Raw genomic sequence first — 24,889 nt, 5'->3', positions numbered from 1 at the left:
ACAAAGAGCAAAAGAGGAAGTGCAGGTTTCCTGTGATCTGAATTTATGGAGTTGTCTCTCAATGAACTTTGCTCATACAGCTCACTATTAAACCTTCCAGCCTACATGTTGTGCAGTACCTTTTTGTTGGCAGCCATTTTGTAGATGTGCCGGTTTTGTTGTTGCCGTGTAGTGATTTTTGAACATCATTTTTTCCTTACCTTACAGTTGCAGTTCTTGGTCATGGGTGATTTTATTTGGAAAACATTGACTGACTGGGGTCTCAGTAGTTTAATAAAAACATTTGGAGGTAAGGTACTACCATGCTTATTTGCTGGACACATATATTAAACAATGTTAATATGACCTACCAATACTGAAAGCATCTAATGATACTGACATTAAAATGCTGCAGCATTGTTTTGCAGTACAGCGCTAACATGTTATTGACAGACACAGTTTTTAGGAAAGGGAGAAATCATTGTTGACAAATCCTGGCAATTCTTGTCTGTGTTTGGTGAGTAAAAAGAGTAAAAAACATTTTCACACAATCAGAAGAGGCACACTGATCGAGACGAATAACTGCTGCTGAGTAGCATCTTGTGGGTTATTGAGGTGATGATCTCAGTGCAAGCAGCACTGGAAAAGACTGAAAGTAAAGTGACAAATAGTTAAAATACAAGAAAATCAATTTGCATTGAGCTCACACAACCATGCTATTAGCTCTATGAGGCTGTAATGCTCTTGAAATAATTACTCATAAAAATATGTTTCTGCAGCAATTTGAAATTTCTTCTCATTTTTGCACAAGTATGATTCAACAAATATTTTCTAATTACAGATCACGAATTTGACGAGGAAAGTTTTTTTTGTCTCGATGACGACAAAATCGAGAAATTGATTCCAAAAATGGGACCCATGCTAAAATTCAAGCGCAGATTCAGGTTGTTAAAGGTAATTTCTGCACTGTGAAGACAATATACACACAATATATACATGTATTTGGTCTTATCAATCCCAATCATATAGATACATTCATAGAGAGCATGAGTTTTTGATGTTTTGATGAAGAAGTATATCTCATAGACAACAACAGAATTTATTAGAATTTTATAAAATATCTTTACTGTAATAGATTTCCAACTATTAGGAACAAAACACAGCAAATCCAGAAACAGTTGATTTTTCTGCTCAAGTAATTGGGATACAGATTTATATAATTTACTATCATCTATGGCATTTATTCTGTACAAACGTTTTCAATGGCCTTACATTAGTATTTCCTCATTAAGTATTACTTTTGTCTACAGTGTCAACGGGAGAATGAAGAAGCAGCTTCTTCAGCTCAGGTAAAGTATGACACTGAATTTCACATGTAACCAGTGAATGTGTCTCTATCTTATCTTATCTTAATGACATAAACTCTGTCTGTGTGTGTGTGTGTCTGTTCCACGTTTTTCTCCTCACTGACTTGGTCAATCCATGTGAAATTTGGCACAGTGGTAGAGGGTCATGGGAGGATGCGAATGAAGCAATATTACATCAATTGGCCAAAGGGGGGCGCTATAGCAACTAGGGGTGTAATGATTCATTTTTACAACGATTCAATTCATATCATTTTCCATGGTTCCGATTCGATTCAAGAACGATATTTGGCTCATCTAGAACTATATGATTCGATTCGATTCGATTCAAGGGCTAGAAATCGATTCAGTAACTTTTTTTGTTTTGCCAAAAACTGAACCAGTGTGACTGTGAAATACATACCTGAATACTGTGGACAGTGCAGGGGAGTTTTTTCTTGAAAGAGAATCAGGGAATAATTAATTTTGGATATAAATAAGTAAACACAACGATTAATGGCAAAAACATTCACCTTTTATTAAATACTATAATTATCACAAGTTCAGAACCTGCTGATCAAAAGACAAAAAAGTGTGATCAACATTCCTCCAGGCTGAATTACAACTGAACAGTAGGTTTCCCTGCTACTTCTCTTGTGATTTTCAATCAGTATAAGAGGAGTACAATAATACACAAAAATAAAGTGCAACCTATTAGGTTGAATGGACAGTCGGTTTCCCTGCTACTTCTGTCATTTTACTCAATATAAAAGGAGTACAATAATATACAAAAATAAAGTGCAACCTTACCTATCAGGTTGAATGGACAGTAGTTTTCCCTGCTTCTTCTCTGTCATTTTACTCAGTCAGTACACATTTGACAGACAGCCACCGACTTGTCCAGAACACCTCCTTTTTCGCAGAAACCAAAGTGTTTCCACACACTCAACTTCAAATTTGGCTTGAAAATCTCCAGCTCATCCGCCTCCTCTTTGCTGTTAGCCATGCTTTGTTTTGTTTTGAGTCGGCACTACCGGCACATGCTGATAACGTCACACTCAGGGAGAGTGAAGAGAATCGAGCAACTTTACGATTAGAAGTGATAAAAATACATGTATATAACGTTGTCATGCTTAAATACAACGCACAAATGCTTAATAATCGATATAATCGATTTTTGACCTTGTAAATAGATTTCACAGCAATATCGTCATCAGTGAGGGACAACTTGCCAAAGCTCTATCGATGCAGTTAGATTGTAGGAAAATAAATCGATACATCGATGTAATCGATGAATCTTTACACCCCTAATAGCAACCGACTGAAATTGCAAACTTTGAATGGGCATATCTCATGCCCCGTATGTCGTAGAGACATGAAACTTTGCACAGAGATGCCTCTCCTCATGAGGAACAAATCTGCCTCAAGAACCCATAACTTCCGGTCATATAGATTTTCCGCCATTTTGAATTTTTTGAAAAACACTTAAAATCGATCTCTCCCTAGGAAGTTTGACCGATCTGCATGAAACTCAGTGAACATAATCTAGGGACCAATATCTAAAGTTCCCTCTTGGCAAAAGTTGGAAAACTTACTAAAACTGAGCTTCTATAAGGCAATGAATATTGCGGAGGGCGTGGCTCATCACATAAAGGTGTATAACATCTCAAGGGTTTCACCCATCACCACGCAACTTTGTAGGCACATGACCACACTACTATTTTGTAGCTACTCTCTGCCGTCTGTGGGCTTCATTCCATTTCAAATTGCCGTCAGTCAATCAATCAATCAATCAATCAATCAATCAATCAATCAATCAATCTTTATTTATAGAGCACTTATCATACAATAAAATGTAGCACAAAGTGCTTACATGTCAAAAAAAAGCAGAAACCCCCATCCCCAACAGATCCCCCACAGACCTCCCTTACCCCCATCCTCATGTGATTAAAAAAATAAAAAAATTAAAAGAAAAATAAATAAATAAATAAGAAAAAAATAAGGCTGAGCACAGAGGAACCAGAGAGGAAACACCATCACATGGAGCCGTCTGCATCAGGAGGCGGCCGCAGCCCCTGGCAACCCGGCCACCCTAGGGACCAATATCTAAAGTTCCCTCTTGGCAAAAGTTGGAAAACTTACTAAAACTGAGCTTCTATAAGGCAATGAATATTGCGGAGGGCGTGGCTCATCACATAAAGCTGTATAACATCTCAAGGGTTTCACCGATCACCACGCAACTTTGTAGGCATATGACCACACATAATCTGAGGGGACCCCTCCATTATTGTCCCCATCAAACAAAATGGGGGCGCTAGAGAGCTAATTTCTTATCTAGGCCTAACCGCCATATTGATTTTTACTAAACTTGGTAGATATGTAGAACAGGACGCCTCAAGGTGACTGGAGAAGTTTAACTCTAATTGGCAACTGGGTGGCGCTATAACAACAGAAAAACGCTTAAAAATGGCTAAAATGCAACTGATCGCTGTGGCTCCCCCTGTGGCTTATGTTTTTGGTTTTTTTTCTAATTTTTGGTATGACTGAGTCATGGTATGGTATGCTGTACTCAATGGGTATGGACTACTTCTTCATAAATATGCATTTAAGGCACTTAAGTGTCCTGAGATAAAGGCATCTTTGACTGAAGAATCATCTCAATGGATCATAGTGTCGACTGAAAGAAAAAGTATACTGAACGTAATCACCTGTTTTGCCCTTTTCTCGATATCATTTCATGTGAATATAATTCTTTTGATCAAATGCTGTTTTAAGAGTCAGATATTCATGTTTATCCACAGGTGTTTCTGTCCACAAGTGATGCAAGTGATAAAGGTGAGATACATGATATTTTATTCATTACATTACTGGAGCGTCTGTTGATGTTTTAAAGACAGAGGGGAATTTTGCTGCTCACAGTATTCTATTCTTTGTCTCATCAGAATTAAATCCACTCTTTATTTGGACTTTGCTAAATTCTGATTTGTTGCTCCTTACCTCCTAAAACATTCCTTTCATTTGACTAGCTCCTTAAAAAAAATCCTCCCACCCTCTTCTCATTACATATTTGCATACAATTATCAATTCCACACTTATTCCACAGGACTTCTGTCTCCTCAGACCCCCTCATTTCCATACATCCAAATCTCAGTTTGGGATACTCTATTGAGGCTCCAAAATATAGAATTCACTGCCTTCACCGTCTTCAACATGGTTTAAGACACTTCTCACTTCTTCTAACCTACCACAATTTTGCATGTGGGTTGCCTATATATGCTGGGTTTGATGTTTCCATTATATGGGGGGATATGGGACAATATATGGGACAAATTTGTGTTAATAAATACAAACAAACAAACAAACAAACAAACAAACAAACAAACAAACAAACAGTAATATCTTGCTTTGACTATGCAATTATAATGAGACCACATTTTAATATTGTGAGAGGCACATGCAACAAACTGTTCTTTTTTTGCTTCTCTCTGTCTCTGTTTTTTTGTTGCTGTTCTTTAAATCCAATAAGGAAAAAGAAGGTTGGATCTTCAGGATGACTCCAGCAAATGTCAACCACAAACCAAGATACCACGATATGACAAACGGAGATCAGATTTAGGTATTTATAAAAGTTTTTAAACCATTAGCAACCTTCTGTAGGGTTAAAACTTTATAATGTATTATTTCTTAAATATCTGTTTCTATATCTTGGCCATAGAGAATACTTGGCTGTTAAATTCTTATCAGAATAGTTGTTACGTATGCCATAACTGTGTACTAAACCGCAGGTATGCATAGCAACAATATATAACATAGATGTATACTTTTACTTTTTGATCATTTGAACTCAGACAGCCTTTTTATCTGGTGTTAACTTGTTACCCAGATGATACATTCTGAGGGGTCCCAGAATGTGTCTCTCATGCTTTAATATTCTTTTTCTCCTCTTTTATGTAACAAGACACCTGATTATGCATTACTGCTTACTTTATACACTGGTTCCCACTGAATGGCTCTTTGCTTTTACTCTGACAGAAGAACGTATACTGGAGGATGTGAAATCCACCATAAAGGGTGTCAGTAAAAATCTACCAATGCAAAACAAGCTCAGTCAGTTCCTGGAGTAAGTACTGAGTTTTTTCATATTCTGTATTCTTTGTTATATGGACATGGTTTCAATTTTTTTCTGTAGCCAAATATCACAAAATACAATTTGCCTCAGAAGGCTTTACAACATACGACACCCCTCTGTCCTTTGACTGTCACAGCAGATAAGGAAAAACTCCCCAACAGAGATTCTTCATCTTACTACATAATGACGAAAACTCTGTCTGTGTGTCTGTTCCACGTTTTTCTCCTCACTGACTTGGTCAATCCATGTGAAATTTGGCACAGTGGTAGAGGGTCATGGGAGGATGCGAATGAAGCAATATTACATCAGTTGGCCAAAGGGGGGCGCTATAGCAACCGATTGAAATCGCAAACTTTGAATGGGCATATCTCATGCCCCGTATGTCGTAGAGACATGCAACTTTGCACAGAGATGCCTCTCCTCATGAGGAACAAATCTGCCTCAAGAACCCATAACTTCCGGTTATATAGATAATTTTCCGCCATTTTGAATTTTTTGAAAAACACTTAAAATCGATCTCTTCCTAGGAAGTTTGAGCGATCTGCATGAAACTCGGTGAACATAATCTAGGGACCAATATCTAAAGTTCCCTCTTGGCAAAAGTTGGAAAACTTACTAAAACTGAGCTTCTATAAGGCAATGAATATTGCGGAGGGTGTGGCTCATCACATAAAGGTGTATAACATCTCAAGGGTTTCACCCATCACCACGCAACTTTGTAGGCACATGACCACACTACTATTTTGTAGCTACTCTCTGCCGTCTGTGGGCTTCATTCCATTTCAAATTGCCGTCAGTCAATCAATCAATCAATCAATCAATCAATCAATCAATCAATCTTTATTTATAGAGCACTTATCATACAATAAAATGTAGCACAAAGTGCTTACATGTCAAAAAAAGCAGAAACCCCCATCCCCAACAGATCCCCCACAGACCTCCCTCACCCCCATCCTCATGTGATTAAAAAAATAAAAAAATTAAAAGAAAAATAAATAAATAAATAAGAAAAAAATAAGGCTGAGCACAGAGGAACCAGAGAGGAAACACCATCACATGGAGCCGCCTGCATCAGGAGGCGGCCGCAGCCCCTGGCAACCCGGCCACCCTCCACAGGGGAGAGCGGACCCCAAGCCAGCACCACAGCAGCCAGAACTCAGCGGTGTCCAAAAAATGAAAAAATCAAAACTTTGTCGTAGAGCTAAATCATCACTGGAAAGGTCTCAACCTGGAGAGTAACATATGTCAGTATGAAGATTCTACATAGCTCCTGCTTTCAGCCATTGACCTTTGAACCTTGACCTCAGTACATGTTTGAGGGCTTACAAATCAGCAACTACAGGGGGTACAGACATGGGACCAACTGTTATAGAGAGCTCTTGACCTCAGCTATGACGTGAGTGTAGTCAACAACTGAGGGTGCTGTCAGATATGGATAAAATATGGATAAAATACATTTTCATCCATTTAGAAATTAGATATTTACAAATGTGTTTACCATCTCCTTAAAGTCCACAGTGTACTCTCAATTCAGTATTTACAACGTCCAAAACTAGGAAAAACACTTTTTTACAAACTACAATTCCCTAGGACCACGCCATGCAGCTTGATACATATCAGCAACATAGTTGCAGTTCTTCTGATTTGCAAAGTAGGGCTCTAAATAGGGTTGTAAAAAGATAGACCTACAGAATAGATCAAATATCTAGTAAAGTCGAACTAGTAAATACACTGCACCTAGATGAACTATGTTAAAAAAAAGTAAGGATGTCGGCTATTTTTCGACATTTTGGCTAGTACTCTAGAAATGGCATTTTTGGGACTGTAGTTTTTAGCATTTTCTCCGGTGTGTTAAACACACTTTAGAAAGTTGTGTCCCCAGACTATCAGAAGGTGCAGATCTCTTATTGTCTGGTGGACAATAGAGACTAGGATATTGGTTAATTTCAGATATTTTAGCTAGTACTCTAGCAACAGCATTTTTGGGATGGTAGATCTTCTGGTTGTAGAGTTGTCAAATAATGTCATAAAAAAGTAAATCTACTGAATATATCAAATATCTAGTACAGCCAAACTATCATGTTATTATTATTATTATTGGTGGGAAATTATAACAGAGGAATATATCAGCCGTTTCATTATCAAGAACACTTTTGTGTTTTTGTGCGTAATGTGTATACAGGACGTTGTTGAATCAGAAAATTTGTGTGTCCACCACGACAAAGGATCCTAATTGATTTTACATTGGCATTGTTTCCATGGTACCTGCACGCAATTTCAACCCATTATGTGCTGCCACCATGCAATATGGTGTTAAGAGGTCGTGGTCATTTCACGTATTTCTGTGAGATCAGGCTGGGAAATTATGTTTTCAGACCCTTTTTGTGGAGCAAAATTGCAAAGCTGTTTCATTTGAAAAGGTCTGCAAAAAAGGGTTTCAATACAGCTTCCTGAAAGTCATGTGACAAATTAAAGCATTGTTATTGGCTCCCTATGGCCTCTCCTCTTTTTTAAAGTATTGCAACATTGAGAGGGATGCGTTGTGGAGACATGACAGGCCAAAAATGGGTTTGTTGCCTGAGGGCAACAAGGTACCATAGAGGGTTAAGTTACACAGAATAGAGTGCTGCAGGGATAACATTTTTTGTAGAATGATGTAGATGTAACATCCCTTCCCTCGACAATAAGCCAATAGAATTCTCCCACTGGATTTTGGATTATTGCGGAAAATAAGCTCAGTGGCAAAGAAGAATTTATGATACTTACACATTTTGTTTGGCAAGATAATCTTCACAAATGATCACCACTTTTATGATTTTTTAAGTGTAAATGCAATTGCCAGAGGTTACAAGTTAACATTAGGCCATAAAGGAACTACACTACGGTCATAAGACTTAACGTTGCCACCTTTATTAAGACACATAAAAGCTTTAAAATTCATGAGTTGGGTATTTATGTGGTAAAACAAATGTGAAAGTCTCTTAAGCTTGTGTTAACCACTGCCTTATTTCAGGCATCTTATCAAAAACTCATACAAAAAAACACATTGACTTCAAGACGAGAGAATCTGGGTTTTTAAACGTATTCCTGCATCACTTTATTCATAACAAATAGGTCCCAAGAACTACATAGTTATGTAAAATGGTTTAATTTAGATGTCTAGCTGATGTCTGACTATAAGTTTAATCACAGCCATAGTGAAAGTTTACCTTTGCCAAATTAAATTCAGTTCTAGGTCATAGGTTTGCATGTGGACGGTAGGGACATGTCCCTACAAATATTTTGGGAGCACAGAGTTGTCCCCACCAATATTTGACCAAACTTGCATAATCCAGTGCATATGGGACAAATCCTGTCTTGAATTGGTTCAGTAAGGTCCAGTGCATTTCATTTTTCAGTATGGGATGATCCTGTATTATGCCTCATGAGAAGCCAGTTGTTTTGGTGTTCCAACTCTGATGAAGTGCAGCACACTGCTGCTTAAACTGCTGGTTCTGTGTCAGGCAATCTGAAGAGTATACCATCATATCAACACAGCAATAATGTAACGCGCAGTGTTTAGGCACCTGAGCAGGGGAGCAAATACAACCACATTATTTTATTTAATTTTTTTTTTTTTTTACTCCACTTTTCTCTTTAAAACTAGACATCATCATACAGCCTCTGCTATCAGGTTGTTTTATATAAGCGGCTTATTTTATATTTTCAGCTAAAACAAAACAAACCAAAAACAAGTTGGCCTAATGAAAAAAAGAAAAAAAAAATTTTTTTTGGACCACCTTGATGGTCACACAGTTGATCTACTGATCGAGCAGACTGACAGTGAGAAATGCAAATAAACAGAGCAGAGCTTCTTCTTACAATGCTTAAGTGTCTAAAATAACTAAGAGCCAAAGGTCCAGTGGGGGAAAGTGACTTATTCAGTCTCCTACAGACTAGTTTTAGCTGGACTTACCCGTACCTGTAATTCTTTCCAGGACGCATTGCCCTGTGTCTCTCCTTTCATCCAGCTGCCCTGTGCTGTGCTTTCATTATTGTCAGAAGGGGAGTTAGTGATTTTTGAGCCCCAGACAAACTGCCTCACTCCATTTTCACTCATTCTCTAACTGGGAATGTTGGTAGGCTGTTGACAGCTGTAGAAGTACTCAAAACTTTTTATTTTAGGTAAAACTATAAATAGCACACAGTCTTGAAAGTCAAAGTCCTGCAGTTGGGAGAGGTATTGTAAGCACCATGTCTGTTAAAGGTGGACTTTTTAGTCTTATGTAATGCTGTTTATTAAATGATATTGCATCATGTTTTATCATATCGTCCTGTGCTACATTTTGTGAGTAAAAATTTAAATGTGCAACATACCCAGTAACGTGTCTCTGTCAGGTAAATGTAATGGTGCAGTGTTTTCCTCTTAAGTACAAGTATACTGTTGCAGGGATATATGGGATATGTTTTGAATGTGCAGAAAATTTTGAACATGAGCAGAAATCTTAGTGAAACAGGTGAGCAATGCAAGTTCAGGGGTTCACATATTAATTCAAATTAAATTATTTATTACTGATATGAATGGGTACGAAAAAAGATATTCCTCAAACAAAAGAAACAAAGTAGGTTGTAAAAGTTAACTAGGCCTTCATGTGTACTGACTCAGCAGGAACAACATTAAATGAGAAAAGTTGAACTACAGGAGAGAAAAATATATATATATAAAAAAAGCAATACTGAATGCCTGAGAGCCTTACTGCATTACATTATATCATAGCCTATTTTTAGAATTTCGATTGTGACCTGAATTTTATATTTTTCCTTACATAGATAAAAACATTTCACCATAAATTGGTGCATAAACATTCACTAGAATGAAGGAAATTAAGTGTTCGTCACTCAGGACTCACAGAGGGAGGCTGTGTTCGCACTATTAAACAAGTCTGCCTTCAGCTGAGAACTTTGTAAAAATCCTATTTTGACACAAAGACACCTCTGGCTGATCCACTTTTCATGTTCTTCCTGTGATAAACTACATGTTAGAGCACGAAGCATGGAGTGCGCAAGGCTGCATGTAAATTATTGGACTTTTCATTTCCATTTGTTGTGTAAACAGCTTAGTAGGAACACTGCCTTTTTGGGGATAAGGACAAAAACTGCAATATTTGCAATATTTTGTGCATGTCAATAGTCATTGTTAATATAAAAATATTGATTATACTGTAGCTGTTTGAGCAGGCTGTTCATGGTCAGATGTCTGCTTTCTTTCTGTATTGTATATTTTCCAAACTTATATTTGACCTCTTGTACAACAGGAAGAAAATTGGTGATTTGGAGATCGACAAGAGGGAGCTGGTCGGTGTCTTTGGTAAAACTGGGGCTGGAAAAAGCACTCTGATAAATACTGTCATTGGAAAGGAGAATCTCTTGCCTTCTGGGAGTGTTAGTGCATGTACCTCAGTCATGATTAAAGTGGAGGCTAACAAACGGAACCAAAAATATGAGGCAGACATTGAGTTCATCACAAGAGAGGTAAAATTAGTTAAATGTATTTATTACCACGTGAAGCAATTTATTATGTAGCTGCAAAAATACTATACTACACTATACTATTAAACTATGTTAAATGTAATTAATATTCATTTATTTTAGGAGTGGAGGGAAGAGCTGTGGTCCTTCGATTTCTTGCGGGGTGATGCAAATCAGGAAAATGATCAGGAAGCTCGTGCTGATTATAAGGAAACTGTTGAAAAGCTGACAGCACTGTATGGAGAAGAATGGAGTGAAACATCCACTCAAGATCTCATGGACATGGATGCCAAATATTTTTCCAAAGAAATTCCAGAATTTCTCAGTTCCACCAGCAAGACTTTCAAATGCGAATCAGTAAGTAAGAGAAAAAAGTCACATTTAGTCACACACACACACACACACACACACACACACACACACACACACACACAAACAATGAAGTTGATATATCTGTCCTCAAAAAGTACAGATCCATATCACATCTATAGGAAAATCATAAAATCATAAAGTTTGAAGGATATATCCAGGATGTCAAACTGACTCAGCAGCAACAACAGGTTAAAAAGACAAAGATAGTTAGACGCTAAAGCTGAACTATAGGCTACAGATCACAGTGTAAAAGTGAACCACCACATCACTGCTGATCGACTCAAGACAATGAATATAAAGGGAAACTTTGCAGATACTGAACCAGCTGTGTGGCCTCGCAGCGTGTGCATATGAATGTTTGATTTTCTGCTGTGCCACCAGCCGCTTGACATCCGCCGGCAGATGGGTGAGGAGCTCAGGGGGAAGCCAAAGAATGTTCATCTGTGCACACTGCAAAGCCACACAGCTGGTTGAATATCAGTAAAGTTTCCCTGCTTCCCTTCACTGGTTCCTGTACAGCAGGGTCGATCTTTTTTTCACCGTAATTGAGATTTTTTTTTTTTTTTTTTTAAATGGGACAATGTGCATTAATGGACATTATCTCTAGTTGGCAGGTTGGTGTCAAACACGCAAAATCAACAATGCCAACAAAAGAAAAGAAAATACACAGAGAAGAACAACATAAAGACAACATAAGTAAACCACAAAGCACACAACAGGTGCCGAGTTGGGCAACCATAAAAATTTCAATCTGATTACAAAGTGCAGGTGTGCTAGTTAAAGTGGAGGGTGCCAAAGTGCTGAGTGCGTACTACAGACGCCCCGGTATATTGCACATGCCCTATAATCATTACAGAGTAAAAGCAGCATGTGTATACATTCAATAGGCTATATCTTCAGTAGCTAGCTAGCTAACCCTACACTTTTCAGGGTTTGATTTTTGTTTTGGAACAGGGAAGAAATGTATGTAAGCTCTCCAGGTAACTAGTATCATTAATCCATGTGCTCCAGGCATAACAGTTAGCTTGAAATCCACAAAACTAGCCTGAAAATGAAGGAAATCTTGAACGATTGCATGAGAGTGTATTGAGCACAGGTGTGTTGCTCTCATATCCTGAGCCAAGGAAAATATAAAAGAGGGAAAGGACATGACATCAGTCACAGTGTTCCAATTTTGCATTGGAGCCAGACTTGACCATAGGAAAGCACAAAAATCATAGATAACACATTTTAGGACTTCTGAGGTGTGTGCCAAGTTTTGTGAATTTTCAAGCATCCTTGCCCCTTAAAAATAACGTCTTAATTTCTTAGCATCACCAAAGCATTACAGCTATTCTGAACAAAGTTGAGGTGGATCTGATAAACCTGCTAGAAGGAGGACATCAGAATATAAAAATTGTCATTTCTTGTTGACAGTAGGTGGTGCTATGAGTACGATTCCGAATTTCTCTGTAGATGTTTTGGGTCCCGACTGTCATCAATTGTGTGAAATTTTGATAAGACTTGACCATGTGGTGTGAAGTTACAACAGTTTATGGTTAAACCTTGGACCTTGTCTTTTCTCTGGGCCCCGATATTGATCATATCAGTTGTGAAGACCTATTGATCAGTGACCATGAGTGTATTTTCTTTAACCTCTCCGTAATGGATGACCTTCTGCATCCTAAAACAACGTTGCAGGCCCACATTATCACTTAGAGTACTGCAGATCTGTTTTCACAGTCTTTTAATGACCATTGCTTCACACTCCTGGACATAGTGGCATCACTCAAGGTTAGGAGTAGGGCTATTTGCAACACTTCTCCATGGATAACTGATGATGTCTGCTGCCTAAGGCCTTGCTCAGACTGCCAGCCAATTTTTTAGCCAATCTAGATTGGAACCAGATGGCTCTTATGAAGTCTGAACAGTCATAAATGACATGAAATCTGATTTTTGCAAACCAGATCGAAACCACCTTTGGGAGGTAGCTTCAAATCGCATTTGGACAGATGCGTCTGAGTCTGAACAGCTCCTTATATGACTTCACACAATACGCGTTAGATGACGCCTCCGTTCCGACGTCGTTGCCACAGCGACCTGTCAGATTGGTCATAATGTGGCCTAGTCTGAACAGAGCCAGATCCGATCTGGACACTTGCTAAAAACAGTGTGGACAGTCAGCAGTCAAAAATCGGATTTGAGAAGGAATCAGATTTGAATCAGATTCGCCTGCAGTCTGAACGCAGCCTAAGGAAAGCCACTGGGCTCGGGGTGCATCGTCTGTATCTCAAGGATCTCTGTAATTCCTATAATGCAATAGTAAAAGAGGCCAGGACTTCTTACTTTGCTAACCTAATTTCTTCCCCAAAAAGAAGTGTATTGATGATTGTAACAACTTCCTTATCTTCTTTGTTGATAAGGTAATGACTGTTAGATTCAGCATTCACTCTGGGACTTGACCACCCATCTGTAGTCCTTCTACATCCCACAGTGTTCTGGGCAACTTCCAAATCATCAGTTTACTTGATCTGATGGATTTGATCAGGAAAATGAGGCTGTCTTCACCCCCTGTGGATGTAATTTAATCATCTCTAGTTTTAAAAGTATTGCCAATTATTGACCCTACTGTGCTAGCTATTGTTAACTCCTCGTCTAAATGTGTCCCTTCCTATTTTAAGCATGCTACTATTCAACCCATATTGAAGAAAACTAACTTAGGTCCTGCTCTGCACCAGAACTATAGAGCTATTTCTGTACGACCACTATTGTCTAAAATTTAAGGGAAGGTGGTTGCCAATCAACAAGAAATTGCATTAGAAAGACACAATATCTCCAATAAGTTTCAGTCAGGGTTTAGGAAACAGTACTCGACTGAAACTGTAGTTCTAAGAGTTTCATATTATATTTTAGTCTCCTCTGTTGGAGATGACTGTTCTGTGTTAGTACTTCTGGACCTCAGTTCTGCATTCGACACAATAGACCATTAAATTCTCATAAACAGGTTGCGCAATTGCGTTGGTATATCAGGCAAAGCATTGGACTGGTTTGCTTCATATCTCTCGGATAGGAGTTTCTCTGTCTCTATCGGTAACTTTGCATCTCATTGCTCTCCACTGTCTTGTGGTGTCCAGCAGGGCTTGGTTCTTGGGCCTCTGTTATCCTCTCTATATTTGTTGCCCTTGGGACTAATAATAAACAGATATAACATTGCATTCAAAATTGTTTTTTTCCTGAATAATAATGAACAACTTCTGGTAAAATAAATGTTTGTTTCCACCACATTATTTGTGCTTTCCCAAATAACATATTTTGAAATGCTACATCCAACATACATTATGCTAAAATCTGATCATTTTATGTCTAAACCAAAATTTAATTCTACACAAATTATAAAACACTCTGAATGTGCATATAAATGAAATTGCCTTATGCTGCCTTAATATTATTTTATTATCTATTGCAGGCTGATGAGCTATCTGCAAAATTGGTCAAATACACAAGAACTGACACTGAAGATGGAGGAGATAAAAAAGTGAAGAGGTGGTACTGGCCACTTGTGAAGTGTGTGACTGTGAGAGTGCCTTGTAATGATCTTAAACATGTCACCATTGTGGATCTTCCTGGAAATGGGGACCGTAACAGGAGCAGAGACAAGATGTGGAAAGAGGTAATTTATTCACATGTAGTGCTGTTTATTGTCTTACTGTGTTATCTGGAATGGGTGACATCATTCTATCATAAAGCACAGACAATAAATAATAATAATTATCTTGCTATTATGTTTAGGTTGTTGAAACGTGTTCTACAGTGTGGATTGTCACGGACCTTAGTCGACCAGCATCAGACAAAGACGCCTGGGACATCCTGGACAGTGCCAGTAGGCTCATGGGAAATGGTGGCGAGTGTCAGCGCATCGACTTTATCTGCACCAAGTCTGATCAGACTGGAAATTTGCCAGATCGGTAAGTGATCTCAAATGGCAAAAGTAGAAAGCTAAATATAATTATTTACCAATGAGAATGTTGGGGTCATTATTACTCAAAAAAAGTAATTACACATTACTTGTTACTTTTTAAAAATTAATCAATTACTTTACATAACTACTCCCTTTAGAAAGTACTTCGTAACACTACTTACTACATTACTTTTGTGTTACATGGCTCAATAGAAGAATCAAAACAGTACTGGCAGTAGGCTATGACTGCCTCAAAATAAAACCATATTAATATGTAAAACAATATAAAAGAGGCCAGCTTTCTAACACCGCAGAGTACAAATATTAATTAATGAATTCATAAAGAAAGCAGAAACATACATAAGAATTCTGTATGAGCTACCAAAGAACTGTGAGTTTGGTGACAAAAGCGATGAACAAGTATAGTAGGCGCAGAATTGCTTTCCCACTTCCATGTCTTAACATACCAAAAAAATTGAAATAATGTTTAAATCCCCTTACTTAAAAAAAAAAAAAAAAAAGAAAAGGGAGAGGAGGAGATCTATAGAACCACACTGCATTCATTGAATAAAAATAAATAAACTGACATGTCGTGATTATGAGATAAAATCTCGTAATTATGAGATGCTCATATTTATGAGATGCTGATGTGTCTTCGACAGATTGTCAAAGACACACCAGAGGTGGTTTCACATAAACATATTTATGAAAGATCAAGCTATTGACATCACAGCCTTTTAATGTGCAGAAATTAAGTAAATAGGTCATTCATAACCATGACTTGCTACATTTATGGTGACTAAGCCTAAACTTAGGGGTTTAGGGGTTGCATTGACAGGCTACATACTAATTGACACGCTTGCCTGATCTAACCGACTGCTGCTCATCATGTGAAAACATGTGAGTCCACCTCTTCTTTTTTGATGCATGATTTATCAGCACTGTAGTCTTCAATGAAAAACTTGCAAACATCCATGAATCTGTGTTCATAAACCATTCAAATGTACAAATTTTCACCATTACATTTAGCAGTGTACACCTGACTTGACGTGGCCTGGCATTGTGGTCAAAAAACTGTATGTGCTCCCCCGTCTAGCAACACCTGTTCCTCAATGAATGGTTCCTTCCTATATTGACAGACACCCATAACAATACAATAACCCCTACAGGACAAATTAGCAATCTACACACATTTTACACTGTGGGTGGCTCCTATACTCCGGCCCCGAATTGTATTGTACCAAACGCAAATTCAGGAGCCATAATCACAATGACACAATGATCAATATAGTTTACCACATCCAATAAGTCACCTGTCATATGCACATTACTGTAAATTATCTGCTATCTGATCCAGTACAACCACAATATCTCCAGACGTAAGGTTTCTCCTTCTTTGGTTCCATTTTTTCCTCTTCTGCAGCAAAGGTAGGTATTCCCGTACCCATCATTTCCAAAACAGATCAGAAATGTACTAAACTTCTCTCCATCGTGGTTTTATATTCAGATCATATGGTTCAAACAACACATGTGGCAGAGATGATTTTCTATTCATGAGAAGGATATGGTTGGGTGTGAGTGGCTCCAGGTTATGTGGATCATCAGGCAGTTTAGAAATTGGCCAACCATTCAAGATGGCTTCAGCTTCACACGACTGTATGTTGTCGTCCAATCGCTGCTGTCAAAGAACTGAACTGAGAATCCTTCTTACCATTTGGATGACACACTCCCAAACATCACTGTGGTGCAAGCCTGCTGGAGTATTGAAGCACCATTTAATTCCATCTTGCTGCAACACTCCTTGAAGCAAGAGACTCCCCCAGCTCTCTCTCCACTCCAGTGAGGTACCACTCATTGGTACCATTGTCAGATTGGATATGAGCAACTTGACCTCTTCTGCAGATGAAACAAAGTAGTGCATTGATGCATGCATCTATATCCAGGGAGTCGGCCACCTCCAGATGGACTGCTCTGCTGGCCAGGCAGGGAAATATTACTCCATAGTGCTTTGCTGTTCCTTGTCCTTTTCTTATCTCAATTGGACCAAAATAATCACAAACACTCGTAAATGTTGGATTATAAGAAATAATCTGCTCCTTTGGCAAATTTGCCATTTTTTGCTTCACCATTCTCCCATGGTATCTCTTGCAGAAGCAACACTCCGTTATGATTTTCCTTACAGCTGACTTGGCACTTGTGACCCAGTATTTCCTTCTCAAGGTGGACAGCGTGTGATTGCAACCGCTATGAGCAAGCTGTTGGTGAATGTACTTGATAATGAGAGTGTTGTCAGCCTCCATTAGGTGGAGTTGTGTTACTAACCACTCTCCCCTGGGATCTCCGCAAGTGTTGTGAGGACTCTAAAACTTCACCTGAGCCTCCATCGGCAAATGGGTGAGTAGATAATGGCTGAATTTTAATTTTTGGGTGCACTATCCCTTTAGGCTCTTGCTTCTCCTGTGGCCTGACACCCTTAGGTATCTGGCCCTTTTACTGGTGTTAGAGGCCTCCAACTCTTTCCAAGAGAGTCCTTTTCAGCCTAAGGAACCAAGCAAATGCTACCTTAAACGTCCTCCAATCATAAAAGTAGGCCATTAGCTGACAAGTACCTTCAAGTGCACTTTCCACATTTACAGCATTCACTGTGGCCTCCTTCTTGACTTCAAGGTCATTTGCTCCTATAGATGCCTCTATCATATTTTATGGCCACTCTGCTTCTGGTTTCCTCAAAAACCTTGAACCCTCAATTCACGTTTTCCTGAATTAAGTCTTCCACCCGCACTCCTCGATGCATCATCTGCAGGATTTTCCTTCGAGCTGACATATCGCCATTGGGCAGCTTTGGTGGCTTCTGTAATAGTTGAGACCCTCTTTACCACTGTGCTACAGCACAGATGTGCTATCTGTCGAAAAGACTGACTATGCTAGCTGGAGCTTCAGCTCTCTTTTTTTAGCATCAGGTCAACACGAATGGCCAGGACAGCAACTGTCAACTGTCGGCTACGATCTTTTTTTTTTTTTTTTTTTTTTTAAAAGATATTTTTTAGGGCTTTTTAGCCTTTAATGTATAGGACAGACAAGTGTGAAGGGGGGGGAGAGAGAGAGGGAGTGACATGCAGCAAAGGGCCACAGGCTGGAGTCGAACCCGGGCCGCTGCGGCAACAGCCTTGTACATGGGGCGCCTGCTCTACCACTAAGCCACCAGCGCCCCTCGGCAATGATCTTTAAGGGTGTAACTCTCGCCTTGCTCATTAGGAACACAACATGGATGTTATTTCTGTTATTCTGCAGCCTGAGGTAAGTGACAGTTCCATATCCTGCTTCACTAGCATCCAAGAAGTGATGGAGTTGAGTGAATACAGGGGGTCCAAAATCCTTTAGCTTAATGCACCTTTCAACTTATATATCCAGCTCCTCCGACCATCTTGTCCACTGATGCAAGATGTCATGGAGTATGGTTTCATCCCATCCACAGTATCTTTAAACTCTTTCCACCTGAAGTTCACCTTTATCAGGATACAGCTCTATAAATCTTTGGCCCTGTGTTCCTCAGGAATAGTTTGCAACACAATGCAACTGTTGCTAATCAACTTTGTCAGAGTGAATCCTCCCTTCTGAAAGAGCTCAGTGAGATTTTTCAGCAAGAGCACAGCTCCCTCTTCAGATGCCATGCTATTGAAACAATCATCAGTGTAATAGTTCTCCTTGATTGTTTGGACCTCCTCAACTGGAAAGTTGGACTGATTAGCCCCTTTTCTACTGCAGGAACTTTTCTCATTTACCTGGGATTTTGAAAAACCTCCAAGATTACCCAGGTAAAAAACTTTCCCCCAACCCCAAACTTTCCCTGAAAAAAGTACCTAGTAGGGGGGGTAGAACTTTTCAGATTACTCGGAATTCTTGAGGGGCAGGGCTGTGTGCTGAAGAACGCTGATCGGTGGATCACACATGCAGCGTTCTGCGCTTCCTGGTAAGGGCAGTTGCTGCAAACTTAATTTCATTTCCACAAGCTTCACTTTATTTGTGTTTTGATGAAGGATGGGTGCCGACACCCAGTACTAAATTAGCACCGGGGCTAAATTATCAAAGACCGTAGCGCTAACGGTATCGGTCCTTTTGTGCCGGCGCTTATGTCCTCTAGAAGGAAGAATTCCTCTAAACCATTCTGATCTCACAAGCTCATATTCTATTTTGGTCTGCATATCAGTCTGGCCATGGAATCATAAATGCAAATTCTGGCATCGGTTTTGGCTTACCGGGCCTGTTAGTATGTATTTTTACATCTCCACTGACCAGTGGATACTTGGTCAAGACCTCTGGGGATCATGTTCCGTTAAGTGGTAGGCTTACTGATGAATGGACAAGTTAGACTAATTTTAGTTGGCCCAAGGTCAAGTTAAATGTGTCAGAGCACCATTTTAGGTAATACTATACTTGCCACCATCCTATATAGGTGGAACTGGCCAACTACCTTTTCAGAAGGTCCGTGATTGGCCCACGCTGATTGCCAGTTTATTTGGTGGATGGGTTGCAGGTGAGCAAGTCTCTACCCCGCCCTTGACAGTTCATAAATCACCGTAGAAACAAACAACAAGGTCCATGCAGTAAAAAGGTAACCCAACATGCATTGTATAATTTAGACTCAAACAAATAGAAATCAATCAATCAATCAATCAATTTTATTTATAAAGCCCAATATCACAAATCACAATCTGCCTCACAGGGCTTTACAGCATATGACATCCCTCTGTCCTTATGACCCTCGCAGTGGATAAGGAAAAACTCCCCCAAAAAACCCTTTAATGGGGAAAAAAAAAACAGTAGAAGCCTCAGGAAGAGCAACTGAGGAGGGATCCCTCTTCCAGGACGGACAGACATGCAACAGATGTCGTACAGAACAGATCAGCATAATAAATTAACAGTAATCCGTATGAGACAATGAGACAGAGAGAGAGAGGGAGAAAGAGAGAGAGAGAGATATGCAGGGCAGACGGTAATGACAGTAGCTTACAACAACATTATTGAAAGTAATAATATTATAGTTATAGTTCTGGCTACTGTGGCACAATATGTTGAAAGTATGTATTAATATCCGGCAGTGTACATGTGTGACAATAATCATATGTGTATAATAACAGTAGAAGTATGACTAATGACTAATGATGGCAGCAGCAGCAGGAGGCATCTGGCAGGACCACGGCAGCAGCACAACCACACACGTCACGCTGTCCAGGCACCACTTCGATATGAGTTAATCTGAGAGACAGTGGAGCACAAAGGCTCCGGAGAAGAAGCCGAGTTAGTGACATCCAGAATGGCCGAGTTAGCAAGATGCAGTAATAGGATACGAGAGAGAGAGAGAGAGAGAGAGAGAGAGAGAGAGAGAGAGAGAGAGAGAGAAAGAGAGAGAGAGAGAAGAAGAGAAGGTGCCCGGTGTATTATAGGGGGGTCCTCCGGCAGACTAGGCCTAAGTCAGCCTAACTAGGGGCTGGTACAGGGCAAGCCTGAGCCAGCCCTAACTATAAGCTTTATCAAAGAGGAAAGTCTTAAGTCTAGTCTTAAATGTGGAGACGGTGTCTGCCTCCCGGACCGTAACAGGAAGATGATTCCACAGGAGAGGAGCCTGATAGCTGAAGGCTCTGGCTCCTGATCTACTTTTGGAGACTTTAGGGACCACGAGTAACCCTGCGTTCTCAGAGCGCAGTGTTCTGGTGGGATAATAAGGCACTATGAGCTCTCTGAGATATGACGGAGCTTGACCATTTAGAGCTTTATAAGTTAACAGTAGGATTTTAAATTCAATTCTGGATTTTACAGGGAGCCAGTGCAGCGAAGCTAAAACAGGAGAAATATGATCTCATTTCTTAGTTCCTGTTAGTACATGTGCTGCTGCATTCTGAATTAGCTGAAGGGTTTTTAAGGACTTACTAGAGCTACCTGATAATAGAGAGTTATAGTAATCCAGCCTTGAGGTAACAAAAGCGTGGACCAATTTTTCTGCATAAAATCCATCCATAAAATCAAAACATGCAATATAAAAACCAAAACATGCAATATAAAAACAAACGTGCATTTGCATAAAATCAGTCACTAAAATGTTTTTTTAAAAATCATACAGTAAAACTTCCTACATCCTCCCCCGACAAGCTGGCTTCCTGACATGCTCCACGGCGACCTTGACCTGATGGAACATGGCTAGTATGTCACCCATGACTGCTACAGGTTTCTGCCTGAACCTAAGGAGGACACCCAGCAATGTGCTGGTGAGGTTGGGACCCTGCAGAGGTCAGTGGATTAATGATATTCCCTTGATTGCTGCACCACAGTCAAACATCACCTGCAGACTCCTTTTCCTTGGGTGATATATGCCAGGATGAGGAATGTACCACACCTGTATCTGTAGATATTAGCTCAGTGTATCCTTTGCCATCTTCTGGAGGTATGTTTTGTATTCCTAAAAGAATTTTTCATTGCTCATGAGCTTCCTCTTCAGATCAACGAGCCTTTGCTTTACCACAAGGAAGTTGTTGGGCAGACACACATTTTCCTCCTTAAAAGGCATCTTCAGGCTGGAATGACCATTCTCGAGTGTAGCAAAACTTCCCACAATGTCCATAAACGCGTGATCTTCTCTTAAAGGGAAATTTCGGTTTATTTCAACCTTTCTCCTATCATCCTAAATTTGTTTCAAATGACTAGTGACATAAAAATAATAGTTAGCATGTTAGCCGTTAGCCTAGATACTTAATTGAACGGGCATCCTTTCAAGTGCAAAGTTAGTCCACTAAACAAGCTTTTTCTCCACAAAGACCGCCTCATATCGTTAGGATAAATGTCAGAGAACATATAGAAAATGACATGTAAACGTGTTGTCTTACCTTACCGGTGTGGTGCCATGTTTGTTGTTTACCATTTAGATAAGGATGCAACCGGTCCCATTCCTTGCAACAGAGGTATTCCTCTTCTGTGGGTACTGGGGCACAGCATTCACAGGTACACCACCAATCTCCAGAGTTACTCAACCTTGCAGCAGCCCTTCCTTCTCTCTCGTCCTCTACCTGTTGCGCCTCTCTCTCTCTCCTCCTCCGTTCTTCAATTTCACGAAGTTCTTCGTCAGTGTATTCTGGCTCTTTTAACAGGTCTGATGCTACGGCTGTATCTACGCTAACGGCTAACATGCTAACTATTATTTCTGTGTCACTAGTCACTTGAAACAAATTTAGGACGATAGGAGACAGGTTGAAATAAACTGAAATTTCCCTTTAAGAGCCTTTTCTCTTCCTTAGCTACCTCATTAAAATCATGGTTGTACTGCTTACTCAGCATTTCCTCCAACTTGCAGATGGGAATCCTGTTGACTACTGCTGAGGGCACTTATCCTCCATTGTGCTGCCATTACATTGTAAAGGACCATTAAGGGCCCAGCCCAGGGCTGTTCCAATTGGATATGGGTCATGCCCCCGGCTATTAATGACCTCTCAACGCTCCAACATCTTGGGTGCTTTGCTTCCAATCAACAGGATGAAGTTGGCCTTAACGTTGGGAATTCATACCTTTGACAGATATGGCCACTTTTCCAAATCTCCTTCAGTTGCAATGTTGTGTGTTTTTACAGGCATTTGTTTTTGTGTGAGGACTTCTGGAAGTTTATAGAAGATGTTGGTCTCCAATCCAGATCTTCCCAAATTTGAACACACATATTTACCTCTTTCCTGTCCCATAGTTTGTAGGAGAAAGTTGGTTCATCTACCAGCCAGACTGAGTCTTCGCATAAGATGTTCTAAAGAGAAGGTGGCTGTACTACCAGGGTCCAAGAATGCATATGTGTGCACTATTCAGTCTCCTTTAGTGGATTTGACTTGGTGATGGTAAGAAAACAGTGGCCCTTTCTGAGCCATGTGTGACATTCTGTTGACATTCCTCCAATGAATATTGTTGCGAACAACAAATACAAGTAGACTTTTCTGCAGAGCCATGGCCTAGTTATCAGTTGGCTGTACAGGTGCAAAACTGTTTCTTTTAACTTTATTTCCAGGTTGTTACTTTGGCCTACTGAGGGCCTTTGAATTCATTCCAGAAGGTGAGTCTTGCATGTCGCCAGGGTCTGATAAAATCCTAACATGTTTTTCAATATAGGCAACCAGATCTTTGAACAGAGCTCTGCACTTTGATATTTCCAGGATGTCATGTGCAACCATCCTCCATCGCTCTCTTAACTTGAATGACAGCTTGGATATGACAGTGCTCATGTTGCTTGGCATATCAAACTCTTTGCATATACTGCAGCTTCTCCATGACGTTACAACATGTATGCAGAAAAAGAGCGTAGGCTTGCTTACTTTCTCTGCTTTTATTGAAGTCCAATCCAAACCTTTTTCCATATATGCCACAGCAACTTTATATTAATTTCCAAAGTGTTCCTCCAGCAGCTGTTTTCCTTTAGCATAGCCATCATCAGGACCCATAGCTGCCCATAGCTGGTGTGTAGCTGCTGCCCTCTGGTGAACTGCTCCAGATAATACAGGCAATAACCTTTGCTGACCTTTTCCTCCACTCCTTGCTCGAATGCTCTTTTGAAGGAAATATATTGAAGAGGATCTCCATCCACCACTGGAATATGTCTTGCTGGCAATAACTTTAAACATTGATGTTGAATCATGGCTGCTGGTAATTTGTTTTGCCTTTGCATTATGGTACAAATATCGCCAAGATGGGTTTCTTCCACAGTATGAGCATAAAACAGAGAGGGTTCCACAGATTGTAAAGGCGCATTTAATTGCAACTCAAGTGTTTCCTTAAAAAGCATCATGGTTGGTGCTGGTTTAGCTGGTGGCAGTAACCAGTCCTTATTCTGCTGTGGCTTGCTTTGATTGACAAGGCTGGTATTCTGTTACCATTGAGTTGAGCCTGCTGGAAATGGCTGCCTTTTTTTCCCTTCTTTCTTCCATTGTATTGGATAATAGTTTGGATACACTTTTCACTTCAGAGGCCAGTAAAAGTGCTAGTTTAGCAGTACATTTAGTTTAGCTAACATAGCTTCCAACTCCAATTTTCCCTCTTCCTCCTCAGCTGCTGCTCTTGTTTGTCTATATATATATGTGCTTTTCCTTTAAAGCTATGACCTGAGCAAGAAGCGCTGCTCTGTTAGCCTCTGCCCTTATTCTAGCAGAGGAGCTGGTGCTGGATTTTCCACTGCATAAACTCTTTTTATTTGAGTATTTGCTAGCCACATTGGAAACACTGTCCTCTGGGTTAATGTCGTCATCATCATCATCATCAATACCCATTCATTCTTTATGTTCAGATTTTAGCCACTTTTTTGCACCAGAAATATTAATCATTAAACACGCTTTTTGCTTTGAACCATCTGTCATGCTTTTCTTTTTCATCGTGAGGTAACATACCCCTCAAAGAACCATAAAAAATGCCTTTTACTTCATTGCACACCTTGATAAGCTCATCAAGAGCCCCTTTTATCTCAGATTGTTGGCACCTTTTTCCATAAACCCATGAGGAATATCTCTTAATGTACTGGGCTTATTTAACTTAGCTTTTCTGGAGCTCTGCAACCCTTCAAGCTTTTCTACAAGTGCTTTAGCAGTCAGATCAACAACAAGTTTT

At 39.7% G+C, this 24,889-nt stretch overlaps 2 protein-coding genes across 2 annotated transcripts in view; both read left to right on the top strand.

The window, feature by feature from the left end:
- LOC125880106 (nuclear GTPase SLIP-GC-like) overlaps positions 1-24,889 on the top strand; it is a gene marked incomplete at its 3' end in the record, with an annotated part of 101,903 nt that overhangs the window by 41,306 nt on the left and 35,708 nt on the right.
- The window catches only part of LOC125880107 (nuclear GTPase SLIP-GC-like), a 38,208-nt gene that overhangs the window by 1,320 nt on the left and 11,999 nt on the right, over positions 1-24,889 (top strand). Inside the window, exons 2-11 of the mRNA XM_049562385.1 lie at positions 208-289; positions 821-933; positions 1,290-1,328; positions 4,124-4,157; positions 4,849-4,938; positions 5,355-5,442; positions 10,746-10,962; positions 11,083-11,316; positions 14,777-14,980; positions 15,100-15,275. Of these exons, the coding sequence (XP_049418342.1) occupies positions 223-289; positions 821-933; positions 1,290-1,328; positions 4,124-4,157; positions 4,849-4,938; positions 5,355-5,442; positions 10,746-10,962; positions 11,083-11,316; positions 14,777-14,980; positions 15,100-15,275 (1,262 nt within the window). The 5' untranslated portion in view covers positions 208-222. The remainder of the gene's footprint in view (positions 1-207; positions 290-820; positions 934-1,289; positions 1,329-4,123; positions 4,158-4,848; positions 4,939-5,354; positions 5,443-10,745; positions 10,963-11,082; positions 11,317-14,776; positions 14,981-15,099; positions 15,276-24,889) is intronic.

Source organism: Epinephelus fuscoguttatus, linkage group LG19 (genome assembly GCF_011397635.1).
Source record: "Epinephelus fuscoguttatus linkage group LG19, E.fuscoguttatus.final_Chr_v1".
Taxonomy (NCBI): domain Eukaryota; kingdom Metazoa; phylum Chordata; class Actinopteri; order Perciformes; family Serranidae; genus Epinephelus; species Epinephelus fuscoguttatus.
The sequence above is the reverse complement of the archived record's forward strand: the minus strand, read 5'-3'. Positions and strand labels throughout refer to the sequence as shown.